The sequence below is a fragment of the Centroberyx affinis genome, unplaced genomic scaffold, assembly GCF_046629955.1.
Source record: "Centroberyx affinis isolate AG114_WGS23_722 - 3 ecotype Tasmania unplaced genomic scaffold, CSIRO-AGI_Caff_v1 ptg001571l_1, whole genome shotgun sequence".
Classification (NCBI taxonomy): domain Eukaryota; kingdom Metazoa; phylum Chordata; class Actinopteri; order Beryciformes; family Berycidae; genus Centroberyx; species Centroberyx affinis.
This window is the reverse complement of record NW_027280022.1, coordinates 1-25,154: the sequence shown is the minus strand read 5'-3', so window position 1 is coordinate 25,154 and position 25,154 is coordinate 1. Positions and strand designations below refer to the sequence as shown.

The following is a 25,154-nucleotide window of genomic DNA, read 5'->3' as shown; positions in this document are numbered from 1 at the left end:
ATGAAACACTACATGACATTTCTCTGAGTTTGAACCTTTTTGAAAATGGAAGAGAGGTCAGAATACTTTTGACTCAGACAGTGAAATATGATACTGCTACTGCTACTACTCCTACACCCATTCAAGGGAGAAAATAATCCGTCATGAGTCAATGAATGCATAAATGACACCAGGAACACTGCAAATGTATTCCTCTCCCCTTTCCTATCATAGTGACAAAATGATGCTTTGACACCAAGACAGCTATAATAATCTGTGCTTGTGTTCTTTTCTCAATTCACCTGCAAAAATGTGTAATCGTTTTCTCTTTTTTCTGTTTTTTGCACTGTTTTTCTCACCATGCACTCCCCCTAAACCAAAGTAAACTTACCATGTCACTAGCAAAGACCTGCTGACGGTTGTTGCCGTTATAGTCGCAGTAGTCGATGTACTTGAGGTAGGCGTCTGCAAAGTAGACCCTGCGCGTGGTGTAGTCGAGGGCCAGGCCGTTGGGCCAGTAGAGCTTTGTGCTGACGATGACCCGTCTCATGACTCCATCCATGTCAGCCCGCTCGATCCTGGGGTTCTGACCCCAGTCTGACCAGAACATCAGGTTGGTACTGGAAGGAATGACACAGTTTGATAAGAAGTGTTTATTATGTCTTGGGATTGGCTGATGGCTCAAGGTAGCTATTCACTAAGATAGCATTTTCTATGCTAATGTTGATGTTAGCTACACAAAAGGAGGATTTTCTATAATGTCTGATATTGAGAGACATATTTTTATGAAGCTAAACATAACACAAAGTCAATCTAAGACCAACTAAATGCTTTCATCACTTTGCCCCAAAAGTCTCGGCTTACTGGTCGCGGGGGTCCAGAGCCAGTCCGCGGGGGCTGGTTACATTCTTGGTGAGGAGGACTTTCCTGAAGCGGCCATCCAGAGTGGACACCTCGATGTTCTCCATGACAGAGTCGGTCCAGTAGAGGTTCCGACCCACCCAGTCCACAGCTATACTTTCTGGTACCATCAGACCAGTGGAGAACACCTGGAACAGCAGAGACGGGAGTAAAGGTTCAATTTAGTTTACATCGTTTTTTGTTTTCTTGTACAGCACTGATGTTGAGATGCTACATATTACAGAAATATAGCAATTAGCTTGCAAGTATGAAGATCATGTGACTAAATTAGACAAAAAATGTAAAATTAGCACTTCACTCTCCGACCTCCCGTCTGTCGGTGCCGTTCTGGTAGGCGCTCCATATCTTCTTCTGCGAGGCGTCGGCCCAGTAGATCCTGGAGGTCTCGCGGTCAAAGTCCACCGTCACGATGGCCGAGCCGCTGATCACCGGACGCACCTGGGGAGGTTTCATATTGATCCGGTTGGCGATGATCTGGTTACGCTTGGCAACCAGAAGCACGGCTGCCGCAGGGTCTGATGGGAGAGAAATATCATGATTCCTGCCAACTTTTACACTTGAAGCAGATCTTTGTGGACAATATTACATCTTCAGGAATTTCACATTGTTATAAATGGTATGTTTTGTTACTGTCATATTGTTTAATTGTCAGTATCAAAGAGCTAATATAACACACTCATGCAAAACAGAATATGTAAAGCTTGCAATCCCACAGCTTGGCTGTGGGATTGCATATATGGTTTTAACTGGTCTATAACTGCCACACCTGGTTATAGCTTCTCGTATATAACTGCCATGTCGTAATTGGGGATGTAATTAGGGATTTTTTGCTGATACAAAGTACAAACTGTGTTCACATTGAATCCAATTTTCTCTGTTACACAGATGTAACAATCATCTATGTATTAAAACACTAAGAAATCTCTGATACTGATAAACCTACTTTTGCCTGGGATTACATCAATCCAATTTATTTGTAATGTATTTGTATTGTAATGTTAGGTTGGCTGCTCACCAACAGCTTTGCAGGTGCGTCCATCAGGCTCAAGGAGGTAGCCGTCTGAGCAGTAGCATCTGAAGGTCCCTCTCTCGTTGTAGCACTGCTGGCTACAGAAACCCGGGATCAGACACTCGTTGATGTCGTCACAGGTCTTGGAGTCGTTGAGGAGCTGGTATCCCGACGGACAGGTGCACTGGGCCCCGAACGGCCCTTGGATACAGCCATCACTGCAGCCCCCGTTGTTTAACGCACAGTCCTCCTGGTCTATAGGGAACAACATAGAAGTGAGAGAGTTAAATGTGAGTGACACGTTTAGGATTTGTGCCAAGTTTTGATTTGGTATAGTGTCAATTTCACTGGTGTCTTTGTCTTTATGGTTTTCCCTTTTCTTTTTTTGTTTTTGGGTGAGATCTTATAAGTCACTTGAAGTTTGTTTGTCTCACCCAGACAGTTTATATTTTCTTCTTCTCTCTTTTTCAGTGTTTTATGTGTGTTTTTTAATGTGGTGTTTTGATTTGGATTCATATAAATCCCTGATCACTTTTCAAATCATATAAAACAACTTAATTGCATGGAAACTATATTCTTTCTTCACTGAGGCTTAAAAATATATTTATATAATGTGACACATTTGAAACTCACTGCAGATCGGAGACTCATCTGCTCCGTTGGGGCAGTCCCTCTGGCCATTGCAGACCTTGTCCAGGTCAATGCACACCTGGTCGGTGGGGCACTGCCACTGTCCAGAGGGACACCTAAACGGAGGAGTGGGGCAGTTCTGCTCGTCGCTCATGTCCCGGCAGTCGTTGTCGCCGTCACACAACCAGCTCTGCGAAATGCACAGCTTGTTGGCACACTGGAAGTAGTTTGGCCGGCAGGTGACCGGCGCGCAGGAGTTGTGTTCGTCAGACCCGTCCTCGCAGTCCGGGTGGCCGTCGCACTCCCACTCGTCTGGTATGCAGAAGCCGTCGGTCTGGCACTGGAACTCATCTTTGTGGCAGAGACCTGGACCTCGAGTGGCTGGGGAGCACAGACATTTCCAAATGGCTAAAATCTGAGTGGGTTTCTTTGAGATCTTTCAATAAAGCATCCAGAAACCTGAAACACTGTCTGAACCTCAAGAATTCATGTTTATTTATAAAGTAGTAGAGTAGTAGAGTTGCTCTGTTTTTTATTTGGGTTTTCATTTCATTTCATTTTCTGTCCTATACAATGAGACAGACAATAAAGCTGAATTAATTTATGGTGCAATTTATTTCTGCAAGCTGCACTGACAGTCCCCATTAGATATTTTCAAAAATACCCCTTTCAAAAATAATGCTTTCAAATATATTTCCAACATAATTTCTTTTGTTTTACAGTTTTACAGTCAGTGTAGTTGACTTACGACAGTCTCTCTCGTCAGAATGGTCCCTGCAGTCAAAGACTCCATCACACTGATATCTGGAGTTGACACACTGGTCCCCACTGGCACAGGCGAACTCATAGGAGTCACAGGCAAACTCTTAAAATTGGAGCGGAGGGAAAGGAGAAAAGTATGAATAAGAAATGTATTGCCATGCTAAAATAGAAGGCAACAAAGTAAGTAAACTTGTACTGATTCCTACCACAGTCCTTCTCATCAGAGGCGTCCAGGCAGTCCTGGTCTCCGTCACACACGTAGGAGCTGTGGATGCAGCGGTGGTCCGGACACAAGAAGTAGCCAGGAGCGCATGTAGAGATGGTTGAATCTGCCAGTCACAGATAAAACTCACATCATATATAAAACAGGCTTGCTTCAACAAGCTTACAAAAGGTAAGAACCCTTTGTATCTGCATGTGCAATATTTATACTTGACAAGTACTAAATAACAAACAAACAGATGGAAGATTTTTTTTTTTAAATGCAGAATTTCTATATGGAGTTGATCTTCATAATAGCATGTGAAGATCATATGAAAACCTTAGACTAGTGGTCTTCAATCCTGGTCCTTCCTAACCAGAGTACTGCTGGTTTTCTATCCTACCAGGTGGAAGATCATATGAAAACCTTAGACTAGTGGTGTTCAATCCTGGTCCTTCCTAACCGGAGTACTGCTGGGTTTCTATCCTACCAGGTGGATAGTTACATTCACCTAGCATCCCAGGTGTAAAATAATTCCAGATTAGATGGCTAGAATGAAAACCAACAGGGATCTGAGATTCAGTTTGGCCTAATATTTAGAGAGACTGTCCTGCAGCTAAAATCTTGCAGGTTTGATCCCCAACAGCATGTCCAATGAAGTGACTTTGAGCAAGACACTGAACCCCTATCTCCTCACTCATTGTATGCCAAACTCAGTAACACTGTCAACCAAATACCTGAAGTGAAAATGGACTGAAACCAATGTAAAAAAAAACATCTTTTCACATGTTTCTGCAGCCCCTCATCACTTACTGCAGTTGTGTTCATCAGAGCCGTCGCCACAGTCATTGTCTCCGTCGCACACCCAGATCTTGGAGATGCACCTGTTGTTATCACAGGTGAAGTAGTTGTTGGCGCAGGTGGTGGGGACGCGGGTGGGGCAGTTGATTTCGTCCGAACCGTCGCCGCAGTCGTCGTTGCCGTCACAGCGCCAGCTGGACAGGATGCAGTGCTTGTTGTTGCAGGTGAACGCCCGCGGAGAGCAGGTCATCCCTGGAGGATGGGAAGTAGTGAAGATGTGTGGGGTGGCTTAATATGCTGATTTACACTTTATACAGTTGTGTTGTCAGCAAAATAATTATACACAAAGTACACACTCGGTGGATGTTTGACAGTTTGATACACTACCAATCAAAAGTTTGGACACACCTGATTGAATGTACTATGTATTTCATTATCTTAAAGCCATTTTGATCTAAAGGCTTATGCTTAAATTTGTTTTTTAGACAAATATAAATAGTGAAGTTGATGCCTCTGTATGAATTTCTTTCCAAAGCTTTTGCCTTTCCATCAAGGCAAAGGGCGGCTGCTTTAAAGAATCTAAAATATAAGATAGTTTTGATTTGTTTAACAGTTTTTTGGTCGCTGCATGATTCCATTTGTGTTATTTCACAGTTTTGATGTCTTTACTATTATTCAAAAATGTGGAAAAAATAGTAAAAATAAAGAAAAATGCATGTGTCAAGACTTTTGACTGGTAGTGTATACACTGACAAACTTAGTAACGCCCTACACACAAACTCCCCCACCTGGATCAGTGCAGTTGACCTCATCGGTCTTATCTATGCAATCAGCAATCCCGTCACAGCGGTAGGAGTTGGGCCTGCAGCGTCCCTCATCGCACTCGAAGCTGTAGTCCCCACAGCTGGTATCGGGCGGGGTAACCGAATCGTCCTTGATGCAGTCCCTCTGATTGGCCTGAAGCTTCATGCCGTACGGACAGCCGCACACTCGGCTGGAGGAGGGGGTCGGGAAGCAGAAGTGGCTGCAGCGGCCGTTGGGCACCGTGTTGCACCGGCTGTCGTACACTGTGGGGGAGAAGGGTGAGGAAGCCATCAGTGGTGTCCCGGGTCGCCATGTCCTGCCTCTCTCTCACTCTCTATTTTGTCATTTATCCTGACCTTCTCCATCTTTGTGCTGCTCTCTCTATTTCCTGGCTCTGAAATCCTCCACTGCCAGCATCGAACATATCCCTTTTGAAGCACTGGAGTGTTCAATAAGCTTTATCTTCATAATAAATAAAGACCCCAGTGTCTCCCTGCATGGTGGACTTACTGCTGTGGAGGTCAGCGGAGTAGGCCTTCACATTCATGATGCTATTGATTCCTTGTCTGATCATAATGTTTTCTCCTCCATCCCTCTTCCTCATCCGGAATATGGCCTTGGTCCTTGTGTCAGACACAAAAAGGTAGTCTACAAGAGAACAGATGGATGGCACAACATAGTGAGGAAGACGAAGGTGCCAAAAAAATAAAATAAAAAATCACATCCAAGTTTACCAAATTTAATCAGTGAGCCATGACAAGCTGTGCTTTACAGTGATTTTAGAGCAGCTAAGAGGCATGACACAAGTGGCTTATTAAATTATTAAGTGTGTCATTTGCAAATGTGTACACAACAATGTACATTAAACACTGTAAACACATTTTAAAAGTAAAAACGCTGAGTCAGTAGCTTTGAAATATGTAACTGTATGTTATGTAGCAGGCCTAGTATAAAAACAGGGTTTCCCACAAGAAATGCAGGTAGAATTGGATTAGTGATTGAAGAGTCAGATTGCATTGGCTTACTTGTAGGCTAACGTAGGAAAGCAGAGCAAACGTCGTTCCCAATGGCATCATGGAAATAATTTGAGGTATTACTTACAAACAGAGCAAAATCCCAACGTTTAAGACAGGGTATAATATTATTGCTTTAACGTTAGCATAAGCTGGTTGTATCGATTTACTTTAGTCACATGATGTGCTCCCAAAATCTGTTTCTCGTTGGTCGCTATGTCGCTTTTGTCCAGCAGAGGGCGCGGTCGGACCCTTTGTTCATCATTGCCTTGGTCTCAATGAAAATTAACTTATATAAACAATGGAGTTGGGGATTTTTAGGGCTTTAAAGTCAAGGTGGGGTGTTCTTTTGTCAATTTGACTTACCTTGATTACAAAGCACTGCAGAAAACCCTAAATAACATCTGAATAGAGACTGAATAACATTGTGCATAGGTAACATGTATTTGAATGGGTGGGAGTGATGAGGTGAGACCAAGCTGCCTCACCTGCGTGAACTGTGAGGGAGTAAGGTTGAGTGATCTGGCCGATATTGCTGAACGTCTGTCTGTCATATCCATCGATGCCAATGTAACCTATCTGGTCCAGGAGGGCGTCCACCCAGTACAGCCTGTCCATCCTGCCAAGGAATCAACCAGTCAGTGTAAAGGGATAGTCCAACCAAAATACATTCTCATATTTTATCCTCAAGAGTAATTCACTGACAGCACATAAATGGGCTTACTCGTAGTCAACAGCGAGTCCGTACGGCCATCCCAGAGTCGTGTTGACGAGAGGAACGGCGTTGCTGCCATCAGTGAAGCCTCGCATTATGACCGCTGGACGGTACCAGTCAGACCAGAACAAGTAGCTGTGGACCAACATTGGATTGGATAGGCAAGAGGATGAGTGCGTCTTTCAAATGACAGGTGTCAGGTTGTGGATTACATGTAATGCATCAAGGTAATCTGATTACAAAATATAACTACAGTCTGAAAAAACAGGTTACTTTTAGACACAATAAACCAAATTTTTTGCAGCCTGAAATAATGCTCAGTCATGGCTGTAGCAGACATAATAACTATATTCTCTCTAGAATAAATGTCCATTTTACTTCATATTCCATACATTTTGACATAAGTGGTGCAATCTGATGAACTTAACTGAAGTAATGTGGTGTATTACAGTACTGATTAAAATTTGAAGCAATCAACATTATGTTTTGAAAGTCCATTTTAAAACCTTGGGTATACAGCATGATGATGAAAGTGACTGTACTGCTGAGTTGGCATTACTAGTCTGTGATATTTAACTGCAAATGTTAACTAGTGAATGTGTTGTAATGTGTAAGCTGTTTTCTGTGATTTCCTTGCAAACTGAACTCCCTTCAGAACAAGCAGTGGCATCTTGTACAGACATGATTAAGGGAATCTCTAGTGATGAAGTAGCGCACTCACCCAGCGCTGGGATGCACTGCGATTCCCTTTGGGTTCCTCAGTCCGTTCACAATGTCTCGTCTGGACTTGTCTGCTACTCTGAAGGCCACCACCGTCTTGTAGGAGCTGGTGGTCCAGAACAAAACTTTGGAGGTCCAGTCGTAGGCCATGGCATCCACCGTTCCCACTCTGTACCCTGTCAAAATCTGCTGACCTGGGGACCAAAAAAGGAATCATTTAGTGAATCCATCAAAAGTGACAACTGAACCACAGATTTTGGAATAGAGCTGTGAAAAATATAATTTAACCTATAACCTGCAACCTATAGATAACAAATCAACATTTGGTACAATATAAACAAAACCTCTGTATTGTTTTTTTGCAGGTCATCTCTAGTCGTAATGGTGGTTCATCACACAACTCTCGGACAGACTCACTGGTGCCATTGAGGTTTGACTTATAGATGAGGCCTCTGCCCCTGTCGTTGTAGAAGATGGCTTCCTCGTTGCCGTCAAACTCCACAGCGGAGCTGGAGAGCGTCAAGCCGAGCCCCGTGAGCGGCAGCGTGACGTCCTCCTGCAGGGAAATGTCCAGAGGGATTCCCCGCACCGCCAGGGAGGTGGCCACCAGCAAGTAGTCCTTCACCTCTGTTCAAAGAGTGTGTGAGAGTAGTGACTAGCAGGTGTACTCTTGTTAAAAACAATTAAATCCCCAGATCTTCTTCTAACTATGAGGACTGCACAATATTGACAAAAAAATCATTTTGTAGCTTATTCTTTAGCTCAATATTGGGATTGCAGGATGAATTGCTTTATATGTGCAGATAGCTCTTTTTATATAATTTTGTTGATCAGTAATTGGAAAAAAAACAATTTGAAAGAGAAAAATTATATGATAATCCACTTGACTGCTTGATTGTAATGCAAGATGGACAACTTTATTTGAAGGCCAAAGTTTCTACACAACACCAGAAATCATCATAACATCACATTGATTAGGAGGCTGTGTGACACAGCTTTACATATGATAATTAAACAAAATTACAGCCTCTTGCAATTTGGAAATTACAGTAGTCAATATTACAATTTTGAAAGATTTTCTTTTTCTAGGGGAATGCCAGCAATTAACACAAGGCCATGAGAAGTATCGTGAACTGAGTGATAAACCAGCTCTAAAATTCAGGTTATTTGTCACTTCATCAAGAGAACTCACTAAAGCAGCTGTGGCGGTCAGGCTGCAGGTCGTAACCAAGGCGACACTTGCAGCGGAAGCCCAGACCTTCGTTGTCGGAGCGATGACTCAGGACACAGATGTGCTGACAGCCTCCGTTGTGTCTGCCACATGGGTTCATCACTGTAACACAGCACAGGTTGGTGTAGTATTTGCCATATAAACTCTATGGATGAGACTCAGTGTGCTTGTGGTGTTAAACAATAAGACATCTAACTTTTTAAAAATGGAGAGTGCAAAGTACTTTTTTCTTTATTGAGCCAATATTCAGACTGAGAGAGAAACAGAGGAGGGAAGGCATACTAAACTGCAGCCTGATCAGGTGTCTGAACCACCGCACCATCTCTGAGCACTGAGTTTTACTTTAATAAAAAGATCTAGCTGACTGGCTTTGGGCTGGACGTCCCCCTCCGTACCAAAAGGCTGCAGGACAGGGTGTGAGATGACCACATGGCCCGGTCGCTTTGCTGTGCGGTAGAGGAGTGTTGGGTTGCTGCCGTTGAACCGGTTGGTTCGCACCACTCCCATCTTGGTCCAGTCGGTGAAGAACACATGGTTCTCAAACACGGCTATTCCGAATGGATGCGGAGCCTGGGTCCCACCGTAGAGCACCGTTTTCCTGAGGAACGACAAAACACCTCAGAGCATGGCCAACAAGGTTTAATCCCGGGTTACTCTCCAGGATGTCAGCCTTAATTCTTGCAAAACTACCAGCACAAGCAGCAACATTTTCAGCACAATCTGCTTACCTGTCTAACCCGCTGTAGGTGACTGTCTCCACCGTGTCGAAGTGGCTGTCGGACCAGTAGACCCTCTGGGTGACGATGTCCAGGGTAATGCCTGTTGGGATGCCAAGCCGGCTCTTCACCAGTTCGACGCGGTTGCTCCCATCCATGTATGCGCGTTCCAGCTTCATCTGCTCACTGGCATAGCCCATGTCTGTGAAGAACATGTAGCTGCAAAAAAGCAAAAAAAAAAAAAAATTACTTACTAGCAGCTATAATATGCTAGCTCATGTGAGGGTTTTATTAAAACTCTCTTGGAGTTATGAGATCTTTAAATGAATATTCAAACTCAGCCTCTCCCCCAATTTCGGGGACAGGGAACAATAATGCTAATACAATACTACTACTAATAATAATACTCATTCTAATACTACAATAACAACATCACATTACAAAGTTGCAAAGACCTGTCAGATTTCAGCTATCTGATATCTGATAATAGCCAACCCACACAGTGACGACTGATACTGTTCTGGCATGCTCAGCTGCTTTTCTCCATTAAAGAGTAAAAGGACTGAAACCCAAGCACCCACCCCTCTGTAGGGTCCAGGGCCAGTCCATGAGGAGTCTCCAGGTTCTCAGCCACCAGCGTGACCCGATTCCCCCCATCGAAGTCGCACATGTCGATGCGCTCCACCCGGGCCTCCAACACATAGAGTTTGAAGTTGATCCAGTCCACAGCGATGTTCTGGGCGCTGTGGACCGCAGCAGTCAGGACCTCCTTAATGTCGCCTCCGTCGTAGTTGGCAGAGTAAACCTGGAGAAAGAATGACAGGGTTTGACAGAGCAATGGAGGGATTTCAGTCTGGGCATGTAGGAGAAGTGAATGGGCTTTCCCTCCCTCGACAGCTACTGTCCTGCTGCCCTTGAGCAAGGCAACAGCTGTGGGTTAAATCCACAGAAAAAATAAAGAAAAAATCTTTCCCTGAATAAATAAAAGCTTAAAAGTAGAAATTAAATTAAACATTAAGCCTTCTCTGCACAAACCACTTATTCAATAAAACTGCTCAATTTTAGTGGTGCAACAGATTGTCCACTTGTCCACTTGCAAGGTGACACTAGTTACACCAAATTTGGACAGATTCACAAATTTGGATACACAAATACCTTGTGTATATACGTTTGGAACCATATGAAGCAGCTATGAAGTAGACAAAGGATGCTGGATTTGAATATCACCAGACAATTATTTGGACTGACCTTCTGAGTGTTGGTGTCGGTCCAGAAGACCCTCTGGCTGTGCCAGTGGTACGCCACGCCCACAGAGTATCCTCTGCCCTGGGACGGCACCAGAGTGTGGACATAGCGCCCGTGTATGTCGGCCATCATCACATCACCCCCGTTGGTGAAGATGAGCTGTGGCATTCCAGCTGGAAAACACAAATTGTAAACCTCAATAGTTTATTGATTTCTGTTAATTAATTTTGTTGGATAATTCTGAAACACTTATATATTTCAATAAACAGTCTATGTAGCAGACTATTTGTAAAGCCTGAGAAAAACATCAACTTTCTATGATAGCTGAGCTTGTTCAGGAATATGCATGTTATACACAACAGTAGCCTATCTTGTAACCCAATGTTTTATTCAAGTGTATGACACTTAAAGTAAATATTGTATCATATAAAGAAACAAAAATATTTCAAGAAGCAGATTCTCCAGTTTTCCTGTTAAGAATAATTCTATGTTCTTGAGGTTTAGAATAATTTCCCAAATTACACAACGGTATTGGTTCTTATAGAAGTCCTGAAGCCATACAAACTGATAACCTCTCCTTATGGTCAACACACACTCAGGTTATATCATGATCATTTTTAAGTCTTGTGTCTTTAACTGCTTTATGAAATATCCCACAAGACAGCTGCCTGCCTCTCCCTGTACCTGACACGTTGGCTCTGCACATGTGACCCTGCTCCAAGAAGTATCCGTCTGCACAGCTGCAGCGGTGTGTCCCGGGACGGTCTTCACAAAGCTGGTCACAGATCCCCCAGATCTGACAGTCATTATAGTCTGAGCAATAAAACAGAGAAATGTATTTACATTTTTTTTGATGCTATTATCCAGTGTGACATACAGCACAATGAGTGTAACAGTAGAGTACTGAAGGCTTAAAGTCCAAGATCTTTATTATATTACAAACAACCAATAGTAAGGAATGCAAAGGTCAACATCACAGCACCCAGACAATATATGTAACATATTCCTGTGTCCCTAATATGACAGAGAAGTGCTATGTGAAGAAAAAAGCACCAGGAAGAAAATATAAATAGGGTATTTTTGTTGGCAGTGTTGATTGTTGATTGTATTATTAAATGCTGTAATTATAACAGATGGTGTAGTGTACAAAAATAGCATAGCGACATCCCTGTAACAGTAAAGAGCAGTCACTGAATGACCAACATGGCAAATCATTCTTAATTTTACATTCCAATGAAAATTGCATAATAATAATAATTTACAGCGTTTCTGGATAGTTCAACGTTTTCCACTGTGAAGTAACTGGTGGCTTGGAAAACTACACTTTCAAAGAAGTTTTCCCTAAACCAGTGGTTCTCAACATGGGGTTCGGGGACCAACAGGGGTCCTTGAGAAGGTTCCAGGGGGTCCCCAGCAAATTCATGAATTGTTAAACTTAACCATTATTTAATTGACAAGAAGTTAACACAATTAGAGAATGTAGAAGAATGACTATTTTGATCATAGTTTCACTGTTATCTCTCTACCTACAACACAGATAGTCATAGAATTCTGGACAAAATCATATCTAATAATAAAAAATATTCTCAGATTTGGGTCCGAGAGACAAAATTTCATCAAATGGGGGTCCGTGGCTCTAATGTATACTAAATTAGGCGTCCTTGATGTGAAAAAGGTTGAGAATCACTGCCCTAAACTGTCTACGGCGATAGTGGCTGTCAACGAGGCCATATCACTCTGTAGCTGAGGATTGTTCTTCATAACAACAAATATCACAGTTGGCACTCACCCACACAGGAACGGCTGTCATTGGCTACGATGTAACCATCAGGACAGTAGCAGGCTCCTCCCTGAGGGGACGAGTGGCAGAGGAACTCACAGCTCAGGGTGGAGCACCGGTCCAGACCTGGGAGTAGAGACGGAATCATTAAAAATAAAAATACCGGTCAGATCTAGGTTCAAATGTCACGATATCACAAAGATGCTGCCTTGTCTGCCCGTAACCATCATCATCGCTATCATCATCATCATCATCATCATCATCACCCAGTCTGAAAGCCATTAGCGGTTCTCCTTAGAAAGTCATTGCTTTATCCAAAAGTTAATCTTAAACCAGGTGTGCGTGAATGCAGCGATAAGGAAGCGCCGTGATCATGTGTGTGTCAGACGACAGGTGATTTTTGTGAAACATTTAAAGAGCGCAATATAATTCTATCAACCTTGACACTTAACTTTACTGCCCTATGAAAATGCTACAAATGTGTTGCCACCTTTGCTACCTTTCCCCAGATTTCTCAAACCTATGTCACATTTAATTCAGTTAATTTCAATTCTGTTCACTTTTCCCTGTCAGGCTGTATTCACAGTAGGCATAAAGACATGAAAAACACACACCCTGCATATATAAACAGATACCTATACATGGCAGTAATCTCGCCATAAACAATAAATTCATCTACTTTATGTATGTGGAACTTAATGCAAGTTTTCTGTGCCATGGTGTGGGTCTCATGTGCCTAGATTTCTCAAACCTATGTGAAAATTGAACATACTATGTGTGACTTACTGCAGGTTTGTTGTGCAGTGGAGTTCGTCTCGTCTGTTCCTCCTGGACAGTCAGGTTTGCCGTCACACACTTTTCCCACTGGTATACAGACTGGTGAGCCCGGGCATCCCCACTCACCAGGGTAACAGTCTCTGGAGTTACTGTCTGAACAGGTTCAATCACAAACCAGGGAAACACTTTTACTTTTCACGACTCAACAACGTGCCTACAAAAGTGTAAGTAAAGTGTATAAATATAAGCACTGTTGTTATACCCTTGTAAGTATATATTAGGAAGATTATGTACTATTATTTCAGGTGTTATTGTGTGCTTTCAATACTTTTTCCATAAGTTAATACACAGGCTAATACAATGGATAAAGTGTTGTCCAAGGCAGTTTTCTACTTTGAACTTTAACTTCTGTGGAGTTTCATTCAAAAACTCTGTATCTGTTGTGACAAACAGTTGCCACTTGAAATTCATCATTCAGTAGTTTAAAAATATTCATGACTCTATCCCCAACATTTTTGTAATTTCTAAAGTCTTACATTGCTAGGAATTCAAATGTTTTTTTTTTTTCCAAAATGTGTTTTCTCTTCCATGTCAATAATCACTTAGTCAAAGTCACTATTTTACAATGGATATCTCATTTTGTAATGAAACTCTTCAACTATAGCATTGGAGCAAAACAGACATTTCACTGATTTGCTATTAAAAGACAGGTTGGCCATATCTTAAGGAACTTGCTTCTTCATTCTTCTTCATTTTTGCTAAATGAAAAAAAAAGCCTCTCACCACATCCTCTCTCATCACTGTAGTCCCCACAGTCGTTGAACTGGTCACACACCCAGGACTGAGGAATACATCGGCCGCTGGAGCAGGTGAACTCACTTCCGCTACAACTCTGGTACACTGAGGAAGAGATGGGTAACAATAGTTGGGTTCCTCCAACTTTTTCTATTTTGAAATTCCATACCTTTTCCAGATCTTAATTTCTTGACTGGATTTGAAGATTTATGACACTGTTCAATATAATGTATGGGCTGCATGACTGTTGTAGGCCATAACTATCTATAGCTGAAGATTATTCTTCATAACAACAAATACAATATGTGAAGTAACAGTAGGTCTACAATTAGATAAAACGTAAAAGTCACCTGACTGTGTACATTTTGTGTACATTTATATAGACTAATGAACAGTTTGTAATGAGCAGAAACAAACAAACAGTTAAAACTTAACTGTATGCTGACAGTTAAAGTGATATAATATAATAATGCAGCTACATGATTGTTCCAGTGGCATGAAAGTCTATCCATCTGTTGTCTTCAGTCAGTATCGTGCTTACCACAGCCTTGCTCATCACTGTTGTCCCCGCAGTCGTCCCAGTGGTCGCACACAAAGGACAGTGGGATACAGTAGCCGTTTGCACACTGGTACTGGTGCAGGGGGCAGTGCTGAGTCGCTGAATGAAAACACAGTATTTAAATTACTTGCAGCCAGGTAACTGATTGAGCCCCACTTCAAATGAAACAACCTCATAGAAACACTTCAGTCGATATAAAGGATGGCAACATTATTTTAGATACTTCTAAGTACAAGTTAATGAAATAATACATGTCACTGCATCGCCCAGCCATAGACACATGTCTGATTTGAGTCATTTCCACTCACTGCAGTTGGACTCATCGGAGCCGTCTCTGCAGTCCTGGAGCCCGTTGCAGTGCTGAGAGTTGTTGTAGCACGCTCCATTGGCGCAAGTCTTCTCAGTGCAAGGTGGATAGTCTGGGGAAAAAAATATACAATCTTACTATAAAGTAGAAGGAGGATGGCATTTATTTTAATATGAGGTCAGTTTATAAAGTTTAAAATTATGCCTATAACAGAACCCCTTAATTAATAGAAATCCATACAAGTGTGGACATAACTATCTGACACTATATCAATCTGGTAAACTATGAACAGGAGAAGGATTAGGGAGGAAAGTCTACTGCTGTGTTAACAAAACGCAAACATTTATTGAATTTACAACCTGACACTACAGTACCAAGCACAACCCAACATTTTTAAGACTAGTTCCTCAATTCTTGTGTAAAAACAGCAGGAATGCTCATTTATTTGTTTATTTTTTTTCATAATGAGCAAAAGAGGCTGTAAAACAATCTCAGTTTGTATGTTTGCTATTCATTCAGTATAATGAGCAGCATATATACACTGAATGTATTAAAGTAAAACAAATACATATAAATACTGTACGTACTTTAGTGAATGAATGAATTAAAATCTAATATTCTTACATTCTGTAACAACACAGCGTAAATGCAATTTATTACCAACACCAACGTAGGTTAATACACCTACACAGCGCCATGAATCGTGATTGTAAGGTATTATCACTAGTTTGTTAAATCCAGATCTAAATGTATATGTAAACTTCTTACTGCAGTTGTTCTCATCTGAGTTGTCCAGGCAATCCTTCACACGGTCACATCTGTATTTGCTGGGGACACACTGGCCCTCCTGGCAGGTGAACTGGTCCGGGCTGCATGTCCGTCCTCCTGAACCAGGAGCATATGAGGACTTTCAATTCAAAATGCTGCGCTCCAGAACTCTTTGGACAGCAACACACTCTTATTTGTTTTGGCTTCACAGACTTAAACTGCGTCATGTGAAACGACTAAAGGGCAGATTGCCAGCCTCATTTTAAAGCGGAACACCAGAGATTTGAAAGATTTTAATCAAATTTTATTGAAGATAATTTTAATCTGTCCAAATAATTTTGCCACCCTGAAATGGTGGACCGTGAACAAAAAAGGATGTAATTTTTCAACCATTCATCCAATATGTCTGGAAAATTGCTGCAAGGGACATCACACATTTAAAAAATTTTAATTATTCAGAAGGTAGTAGAATATAATAGAAAAAACACTGCTGTCTGCTCATCCTTGCACATAGATAATTTGCAGTAAAACTGCAGTAAAACTGCAGTAAAACCTGGCAGCACTCACATAAACTATGAATATTGGAAAATGAAATAACTCTCAAAGCTATTACATTGTTTCCCTGTGTTATAAGTGTTTATTGTTCACATAGAAGAGATTCAGATTTAATTTGATTGCAAATTTGATTGCAATTATATACTCCATTCATTCTCCCATTGGAAGTCTATGGCTGTACACTGTGATGACGCAGCCACTTGGTGTTTTACTGCGTGTTCTGGATGAACGTGCAAGCATGAGCACACGGCACTGTCTCTTCTGTTATGTTCTATGACCTTCTGAATTACATTAAAAATATAAAAAATATAAAATGGAAATGGCTGGTGTTCCCCTTTAAGGCAATTTTCAGACATATTGAGCGAATGGTTTAAATATTACAGCCCTTTTTGTTCATGTTTTTGTTTTGTTCCTCATTTCAGGGTGTGTAAGTGTTTGGACAGATACATTTATCTCCAATAAAGTAGGAATTTTTAGTATGAAAATCACTTTTATCTTAATTTCAGCTTCTCTTTCTAATTTTAAAACCAAAAATAAAAGAACGCTCTACATACCGCAGGTTCTCTGTTCATCTGAGCCGTCGGTGCAGTCTTCCTCGCCATCACAGACAAATCCCAAGGAGATACACTCGCCGCTGGTCACACACTTAAATTGCTGTGAGCTGCAAGATGGAGGTGCTGCCACAGAGAACACATGAGGAACAGGTGTAGGGTTTCTTTTCTCATTACTGTAATAATACCAAAGCTTCATGCACTGCTTCCCAAGATTAAGGCTAAGGTTTTATTTCTGTATTTCATAAACTACATCAATTTTTATTTTATTTCCCTTTCTTGTCAGTTATTCATTTTGTGGTTTCTGTACCATTCTGCTCCTTTATGAGTTTGTGGTCCATTTGGTGTGTTGCCCATTTTACTGTATTTTACTTCTACTAAATAAATCACCACTACAAAAAAAAGGTCATTTTGACACAGTTAAGGGAGAAATTTCATTTTCTGAGTCCCCAGCTAGCAGATTATTACACTAAAATTTGACGTTCATATCACTTTGTGGTGAAAAATTGGCTTTCTATTTCATCTCATTGTAAAATGATTTTGCTTGGTACTGTCTGTGTAGTCAGGTGGTTGTGATACTCACGACAGTTGAGCTCATCAGAGTCGTCTGCACAGTCTTTAGTCCCATCACACCTCCAGTCTATATCAATGCACTGTCCGCTGGAGCACTGAAACTCCCCACCACCACAAGCTCCTGCAGAGAAAACACACAGACAGGGAGATAGATAGATAGATGAGCACCAGCAACAAGGTCAATCTCATTAACCACCTCATGATCTACTTAACATTTAAATTGTGTCAGATAATAATAAGCATGTCGTCCATTTTAGTTGCATTTTAAACATCTATCATAATTTATCTTGTGTGTGTGTGTGTGTGTGTGTGTTGGGGGGTGGGGGTGGGGGGCAAGCTGACTTGCAAATTCAGGATTATGTTAAGTACATATTAATTTGGCGATAGTAATTTAGCACTTTCAATGTCTGTCATCCACCATTTTATTGTTTCCGTGACAAATGAGTTACCATGTTTATGACAGTTGCTTTTCCTTCTGTGTGCAACATTTGAGCCTGATCACATGTGATTGAGCCTTTAAACTATAGTTAATTCTTCACCATGAAGGAGCAGCTCATCCTATGACCTTGGAGTACAGTATGAGTGCCAATCGTTTGAAAGAGATAAATGATGTCTGAATCAGCGAAGTCAGAGAAAGTCAGAGACAACTCACTATTTACTGTGCATCTACTGTGCATTTATATCAATATTTTGTCAAATTTAGGAGAACAATGCAAACAATGACTGAACAAAATTTAAGTATTGTCATTTTGATTTGTAAGTTAAAATGTTAATGTCCATAAAATATCTTTTTAATGTTACTGTGAAGAACCTTGCATGGTTACACTAAGCAGTGTGAGCTGTGACAGCTTTAGGCATTAACTTTTGAAGGATTTAATTAAATTTGTATACCCACTTTGGAAGTAAATTGTTACCTGATGTTGACATTGTAAAATCACAGATGATTGCATCCTTTCAAATGTCAATACTTTATGATTAAGGAACTCAAAACAGCAAACATTGTCAGTAATATGCCAAAATTCATGCAATTATTTTGTCAGAGTATGTGTCATAGTATTTAAATTAAAATTAGTTTCTTCATTTATGAGGAAAAGCATTTTATTAATGAAGAACAAATAAATCCCCAACTCAGTTTCACTCAAGGGAAAATAAATCAGCTAACAGTACATGCTTAACACATGGAGTGTGTATCCAAAACCCTACTGATAAAGATCAGTCCACAGTACTAAAAAATGAAACAGACTGCATACCTTGAACAAGTTGAATTCCTTGGGAGAGTAGTAGAAGGCATAGAAGATGAAGACCTTTGAGGTCCATAACTGAACGCTCAATCTTCCTCCTCAACACTTAATGTCTCAATGTTCAGGTGTTAGTAAGACAAAGTGTTTACTCTCATGGTAAATCTGCACCCTGCCTGCTCTTACTCCCAAATGAGCCTGGGCAAAATATGTCTTTAGGTTTGAGAGTCAAACCCTAAACAACCAGGGGTCCAATAATGTGAAACGCAGTAATACAGCTTTTTATGGCTCTCTGTTTTACATAAACTTCATCTAAGATTAACTTTTACCTGTCAGGATGTTGTCTACATCAGCAAGAAAAAGTAACTACTCATTTTTGTGTGACAGTGGTGCAGGAAGGTAACACTCTATCTGAATCCTTATAATAAAAAAAACTTTATAATAGATTAGCAACAGCTGAATAAGACCTGCTTTGTTTCATTTTAACATCCTGACACATGAAAATAAAACACTACATCACAAATAACTTGCATTATTTACTTGATAACCTCAGGAAAGCTGCCATAGAGGCTGTCATTGAGTTTCTTTGCAGGTCTAATTCAAAAGGTTATGAACCAGGTTTCTCAAAGGATTTAGAGGAACACAACTTCAATCTGAATGTTATAGTTGTATGTGTGGTGTGTATGCATGTATATACAATATATACAGTATAATACTTTGTTTATATATGGTATGATGTATGTATGTGCGTGCATGTGTGTATGTGTATGTGTATGCATATTTATATATGTATACATATGTGTATATCTGATACTTAAATAGGATTATAAATCTATGAGAACACACCCACCCACCCACCCACACACACACACACACACACACACATACACATGTACACCTGCACGCACACACACACACACACACACACACACACACACACACACACGTATATGTATTATAAACTGTGTAGTGTATCAATGTATATAGTTTGTACAGATCCCAAGGATATTTGATTCTCTTGTATGTGCATGTAAAGTCTACTCTGTTGAGTAAAACAATAAAAGGTTAATCAATAACTTAAAGGTGCTAGGGGAGACATTTTAACATCAATAAATCATTACAGAGACATTATTATTATTTTTATTACAGTATATTATTATTGAGACATTAGTATAATACAGTAAACAAACAAGATTGACAGCCTCTATACTGCATTTTACACTGTGCCATCAGGTTTGATTTCACAGGATCTCAGGATTTCAGGGAATCTGCTGTTTTGCTTTATGGCACAAACAGGAAGAGGGCCGCTGTTCTTCCAGCACAAACAGAGCTAAAACTTTCAGAGTTTCTCATAATGGCAGATGGTGGAAGGAGTGAAAGACCTTTGGAAAAATCACTTCCAACATGTTCATCCTCTTCGGTAAAGCGAAAGAAAATCTCTTCAAAACAAAACACGCAGACAACCTCTTTGCAACAGGGAGTTTATTTGAATTAGATATGTATTTATTGGCTTTATGTTTATGCATTGCAAAGTGAGAGCATTTTAAAACAGGAAAATATAAGTTGCCAAAAAAAAAAAAAAACCCTTAATAATAATATTGAAGATGGGCCAATGTCTTGTGCATAAGGTCATAGAAAATATCACAGTTTTCCCTGGGTGCTTTCAACAGTGCCCCAGACAACAGTGAGTGAGAGGAAGACAGACAGAAGATGGTTTATCCAAGCAGCAACAGATACAGGATGTCTTATATCATTGTTAGCCTTCCTCAGTGGAATGTATATCACCGTCTTCTTAACTAGCAGTACATATGGGCTTTGAGCAATGTCATATCTTATATAATGTGACAAGTAGCTGCTGAAAAAAATAATCAAATTATTACTTTAGGGGAGGAAAAGTGTTTAGGCAGTGGTGTTTCCCTGTAGTCTACTTTTGTGGATAGTGTGGATAAAATGGGACTCTGAGGACAATATGTCGAGGAAATGAAGATGCAGAAGAGATGAATAAATAATGGAAGCCAATAACTTCCCAAAGACCATCCTGCATTCAACCACAAGAGGGCAGACTCACTTCATCTGGTGATAAATTCACCCCATCACTGGAGTGCTTTAGTGATTCTCCAGATAATAAACTTAATGTTCAGAGCATGTTTTTATATTATGAACAATTGCATCACAGGTCCTAAAGTATTAACATGTAGAAATGCCATTGGCTAGCCTGTGCCATGCCCAAATTATTGAGGCCCATACACTGCCAATATGATTCTGTCATGACCTTGCTACTGCTAAAGGAATTTGCAACTATAGGTGATGCTCCAGATTGGTACTTTACGAAGCCTCAATCGATATAGGCAATTTAAAATTCCATGTTTGGACCACCTGCTCTTTCCTTGAAATACACTGACTGGGTGAATTCAAGTGAAAGCTGTGATCCCTTATCGAGAGAACTGAGACGTGGCTTATGCAAAAGGATATAAACTTATAATTAGGCAGGTGGTCCTCATATTTTATACAGTGTTTTTAATTAAGTAAAATTATCCTACACTGCCTTTCACCCACTATGCCTTGGATTCCAGCAGGCTGATAGCGTCAGACAAACTAATGTTATCAGCATGCAGTGTAAAACACAAGAAATTAATTAGGCTATGTAAAGAAAAATCGTAAACTGTCAAAAACCTCAAGACACAGAATTCAATTAATCACATGCACCCATTTGAAAATCAAACCCTTAACCCTTGCAATGTTAGTGCCATGTATCCATTGAGCTACACAGGACCACATAATATAGCATATACTGTAACCGGTGTGATGAAACTGATGGAGGATAACTGTAATTGCCCACCATGACTAGACAAACACACCCGCATAAATACATCAGTGCAGCAGCATAGTACTGCATATTATGTACAGGGGGTGGACAAATGAACTGAAACACCTCACAGTATATGAATAATGTCCCTATGATGGAGCAGGGCCACCCTTTGCACTCAGAACAGCTTCAGTCTTTGGATTGCTGTCACACAATTGTAATTCTTGGCTGTTACATGGCCATGCAGAGCAATCATCAGACTTAGATGTCCTCCCATATCATTACAGATCCACCACCATGTTTAACAGCTGGCAACAGACATTATTGGTTGAAGGTATCCTGTGGCTCTCTCCATAGATAAACCCATCTATACAGTATGTCCAGGGGATCAACTTCCAGTTTGATTTAAAGTGGAAAGCACCGAATGTAAGAATTCATATTTTTCTTATTGTCTAGAACAGTCAATTTTACATGTGAACATGGCCAACTCATGGCCAACAGAAACCAGAGAACTAAGGCTTTTTTTTTTATCCAAATGAACTTTATTGTACACTAGTGTTATCAGCTCTGACCCAGAAAATATCCCCTTATCCCCAGACAGTCCCCTTTAGCGCTCTGACACCTTTACCACAGAACTAAGACTTGAACCTGTGTTGTCAAGATAAAATATCTGGAGCAAATCTAGAGAGAATTAATTAGGAAAAATCCACTTTGGAGAAGCCCAATTCATATGTTCAAGTTCTGTTTTCTTGCTTAGGAAGGAGACTTGTTCATGTTCACAAATAATTAGACTATCCTGCATGATAGGAGTAAAATAAAATTAAATGTAGAGCATACCACTTTAAATCTATACAGTTTTCTGTATAAGGCTATTCTTTATCTGGCTCCTGCAGTACATTCTGTCCTATAAGGCTTATAGCGCTTTTAATAGACTGCCAATGTGGCAAAGTCCATATTTCAAAAGTTACCGTCTATCCAAGCAAATCAGAGGAGGAGGCTGTTGAATTTAAAGGTCTAAAACACTGACTTACCAGCAGCAGCAACCACTGTGGAAAGATCACTCACAGAAATACACTGTCAGTAACGCAGAGACTGTATTGCCTACAGACAACAACAGAGAGAGCTAGATGTCTCCATTTTTATCTATTTCTCATCCTATCAATTAGTTTGTAATGTAACAATAGCCAGTGCTTAACAGGAACTTAAAACTGCTTTCAATACGCAGGAGAGTGGCACACAGGCATATTATACAGTGAGGACATGGGCTGACACAATGATCATAGCCAGTACATTCACTGAATGGACACACAATGTGATATCTTTTAGCTAATGTACTTGTCACTATTAATCCTTAGAAAAATAGAAATTCCACAACGTTTTATTATTTACATTTCAACCAACAAAACCTCAGGAGATAGACAAATCCACAGCACTCAGCAACAAATCCAATGTGTTCCTTCTTGCAACGATGTTGACAGAGACTCATCGGTGTAGATTTGGGGGGAGACATGGGGGAATATGTCCTCTTCAATTATAAGGATGAATTGTCCTCTTGTCTGCATCAAGCACCTATACTGTACTGTATTTTTATTCACTCTGAAGTTTTAGAAGCATAGTTGGTTTTGACTGAAACACATTTTGTGATTGGCTTTGGTCACAACCACAAACACCCTTGGAAAATTGAGCCCATCTAAGATAAGATAGCACTTTATTGATTTAAGTATGTCAAGTTCAGGTAATAAAGAAATAAAGGAAATAGCTACTAACATAGAATAAAGGTAGTGAACACAATATACAACAATAGAGACAATAGAGATAGTGCAAATAATGCAAATAAATGCAAATAATAAATGCAATTTGGATAGCTCCATATTCCTGAGGTACATATCCCTGTGCAATAGTCAAGAGTCAAAGGTCAAGAGTTCAAGTTATTAGATAGAGATCCTGGGTCCAAGTGATTGATTGTGCAGGTTGGGTGGAGGGTAGGGGTCTAGGAGATGGTCCAGGACCAAGTTGTATCTGGGGGGCAAGTTACTGTGTCATTGTTTATGTGTGTAATTGTTTGAAGCTGCTTCTAATGTAAGCCTCATTTTGACAACAAATTAGACTGCCACATTTTGATTTTGTTGTCCTTCAGATCATAGGTTCCGTTTAGCAGTGTCTTACTTACTTTTCATATATACACTTACTTTTCTCATGTAAATTTGTATCTTTTATTTCAATCTTGCTGATGATGTGAGTGAAAACAGAGCTGCATTTAGGATACTATTATACCCATAGTATGTCAGTGTGATCTGCTGCCCAGGGTTGTGTGTGTCCTACCCCCTAAAATTGAAATGAGACCTACAGTTACAGTTATGTACATAACTATGGGTCAGTGAGGCTGAACAATGATCATCACTGCTTCTTGTCACCTGGAAAGAGTTGAGGATTTCTAGGCAGGAGGTGACAGAGACCTTGACCTAAAAGTAAATATAGTTAGTTAAGTCCCACACCCAGGGGTCATAAGCATGACTTTTTTGGAGTTGTTTTTGGAATATTTTTTGGGGTATTGTTGAGTCTCATACATCTGTAGTTACATTTTTGTGATCGATACACCTGCAGGTATCGGCATCAGGCACCAACTATTTCCCCTCTTAGTTGCCTCATGTTGCTTTGAAAACTCAATATAAAAGCCACAAACTGCTAAGTGACATTCAAGTAATATGACTCACCTGTATAGCTGCCGTTGTAATTGTGATGTAGTTTCTTAAAAAAACTAATATTCATCCATTTATCCATGAGAGGAAAAAAGTAACTCACAAAAAACAATTTACAAAAGAACAATACCAAACTTTGAACAAAATTCAATGATTTATAAACTAGACTTTTGTGGCAATCAAAATATATTTATTTTCATCACAACTTTATAAAAGAAAAAAAGAAACTCGTCTCATTTACAAAAAGTGTTTATTTCTTTGCACTGAACCTTGAATTACATACGCATTTTGGCACATAAAAAACCTATAACCCTTTGCATTACATGTAAAATGATTACCAGCAAATTCATAGACGAGCAAGATGTTAGCTGGGCTAGAGAATTCTTCTTTTTTGGGTTCCAGCCCATTCTGAGAATATACATTTTTGGCTAAATCTCATTAGAGTATACGTATAAGTATACATTCATAAATAAGTAATATTTAAAATGACTGACATCAACAAGAGTGAGATGGAGTGAGACAAAAACCTGAAATAAGCAGTATACCTCATATCCTAAACATTCACAAACATCAGTCACGGAAAGACATGAATGATTTATGACAGCTTATATGTGTTCAGAAAGGATTTGACACAACATGGCTCCGTGTGGTGAAATGACATACCTGCACTACACTAAAATAACACTAATTAAAAGATTGGTAACACTTTATAATAACCATCATTAATAAATGGTAAATTGATAGTTAATTAAACTTTAGTTAATAGTTATTTTACTGTTAACAAACAATGAAATGATCATTAATAATGTTTACTAATTATTAGTAATGCTATAATTTATGTTATTTTATCATTCGTTTGTGTAATATAAAATCATTTGTTTATAAATTATATATTGTATCATAGCTGATAAGAGACAGTAAAAAGGGTAAAAAGCTATGATACAATATATCATTTATAAACAAATGATTTTATTTACACAAACGAATGATAAAATAAC

At 39.9% G+C, this 25,154-nt stretch overlaps 1 protein-coding gene across 1 annotated transcript in view; it reads right to left on the bottom strand.

The window, feature by feature from the left end:
- lrp2b (low density lipoprotein receptor-related protein 2b) overlaps positions 1–18,730 on the bottom strand; it is a 54,827-nt gene extending 36,097 nt beyond the window's left edge. The window contains exons 1-29 of the mRNA XM_071527690.1: positions 18,664–18,730; positions 17,424–17,534; positions 16,844–16,966; positions 15,735–15,851; positions 14,968–15,078; positions 14,642–14,758; positions 14,089–14,205; positions 13,315–13,458; positions 12,538–12,654; positions 11,433–11,561; positions 10,752–10,921; positions 10,085–10,308; positions 9,516–9,722; positions 9,183–9,385; positions 8,749–8,889; positions 7,974–8,183; positions 7,558–7,750; positions 6,846–6,971; positions 6,610–6,740; positions 5,619–5,756; positions 5,093–5,371; positions 4,317–4,556; positions 3,508–3,630; positions 3,288–3,404; positions 2,543–2,920; positions 1,916–2,164; positions 1,207–1,415; positions 844–1,028; positions 371–599 (exon numbers count right to left, since the gene is read on the bottom strand). Coding sequence (XP_071383791.1) covers positions 371–599; positions 844–1,028; positions 1,207–1,415; positions 1,916–2,164; positions 2,543–2,920; positions 3,288–3,404; positions 3,508–3,630; positions 4,317–4,556; positions 5,093–5,371; positions 5,619–5,756; positions 6,610–6,740; positions 6,846–6,971; positions 7,558–7,750; positions 7,974–8,183; positions 8,749–8,889; positions 9,183–9,385; positions 9,516–9,722; positions 10,085–10,308; positions 10,752–10,921; positions 11,433–11,561; positions 12,538–12,654; positions 13,315–13,458; positions 14,089–14,205; positions 14,642–14,758; positions 14,968–15,078; positions 15,735–15,851; positions 16,844–16,966; positions 17,424–17,534; positions 18,664–18,730 — 4,905 coding nt within the window. The remainder of the gene's footprint in view (positions 1–370; positions 600–843; positions 1,029–1,206; positions 1,416–1,915; positions 2,165–2,542; positions 2,921–3,287; positions 3,405–3,507; positions 3,631–4,316; positions 4,557–5,092; positions 5,372–5,618; positions 5,757–6,609; positions 6,741–6,845; positions 6,972–7,557; positions 7,751–7,973; positions 8,184–8,748; positions 8,890–9,182; positions 9,386–9,515; positions 9,723–10,084; positions 10,309–10,751; positions 10,922–11,432; positions 11,562–12,537; positions 12,655–13,314; positions 13,459–14,088; positions 14,206–14,641; positions 14,759–14,967; positions 15,079–15,734; positions 15,852–16,843; positions 16,967–17,423; positions 17,535–18,663) is intronic.
- Positions 18,731–25,154: the final 6,424 nt, after the last annotated feature.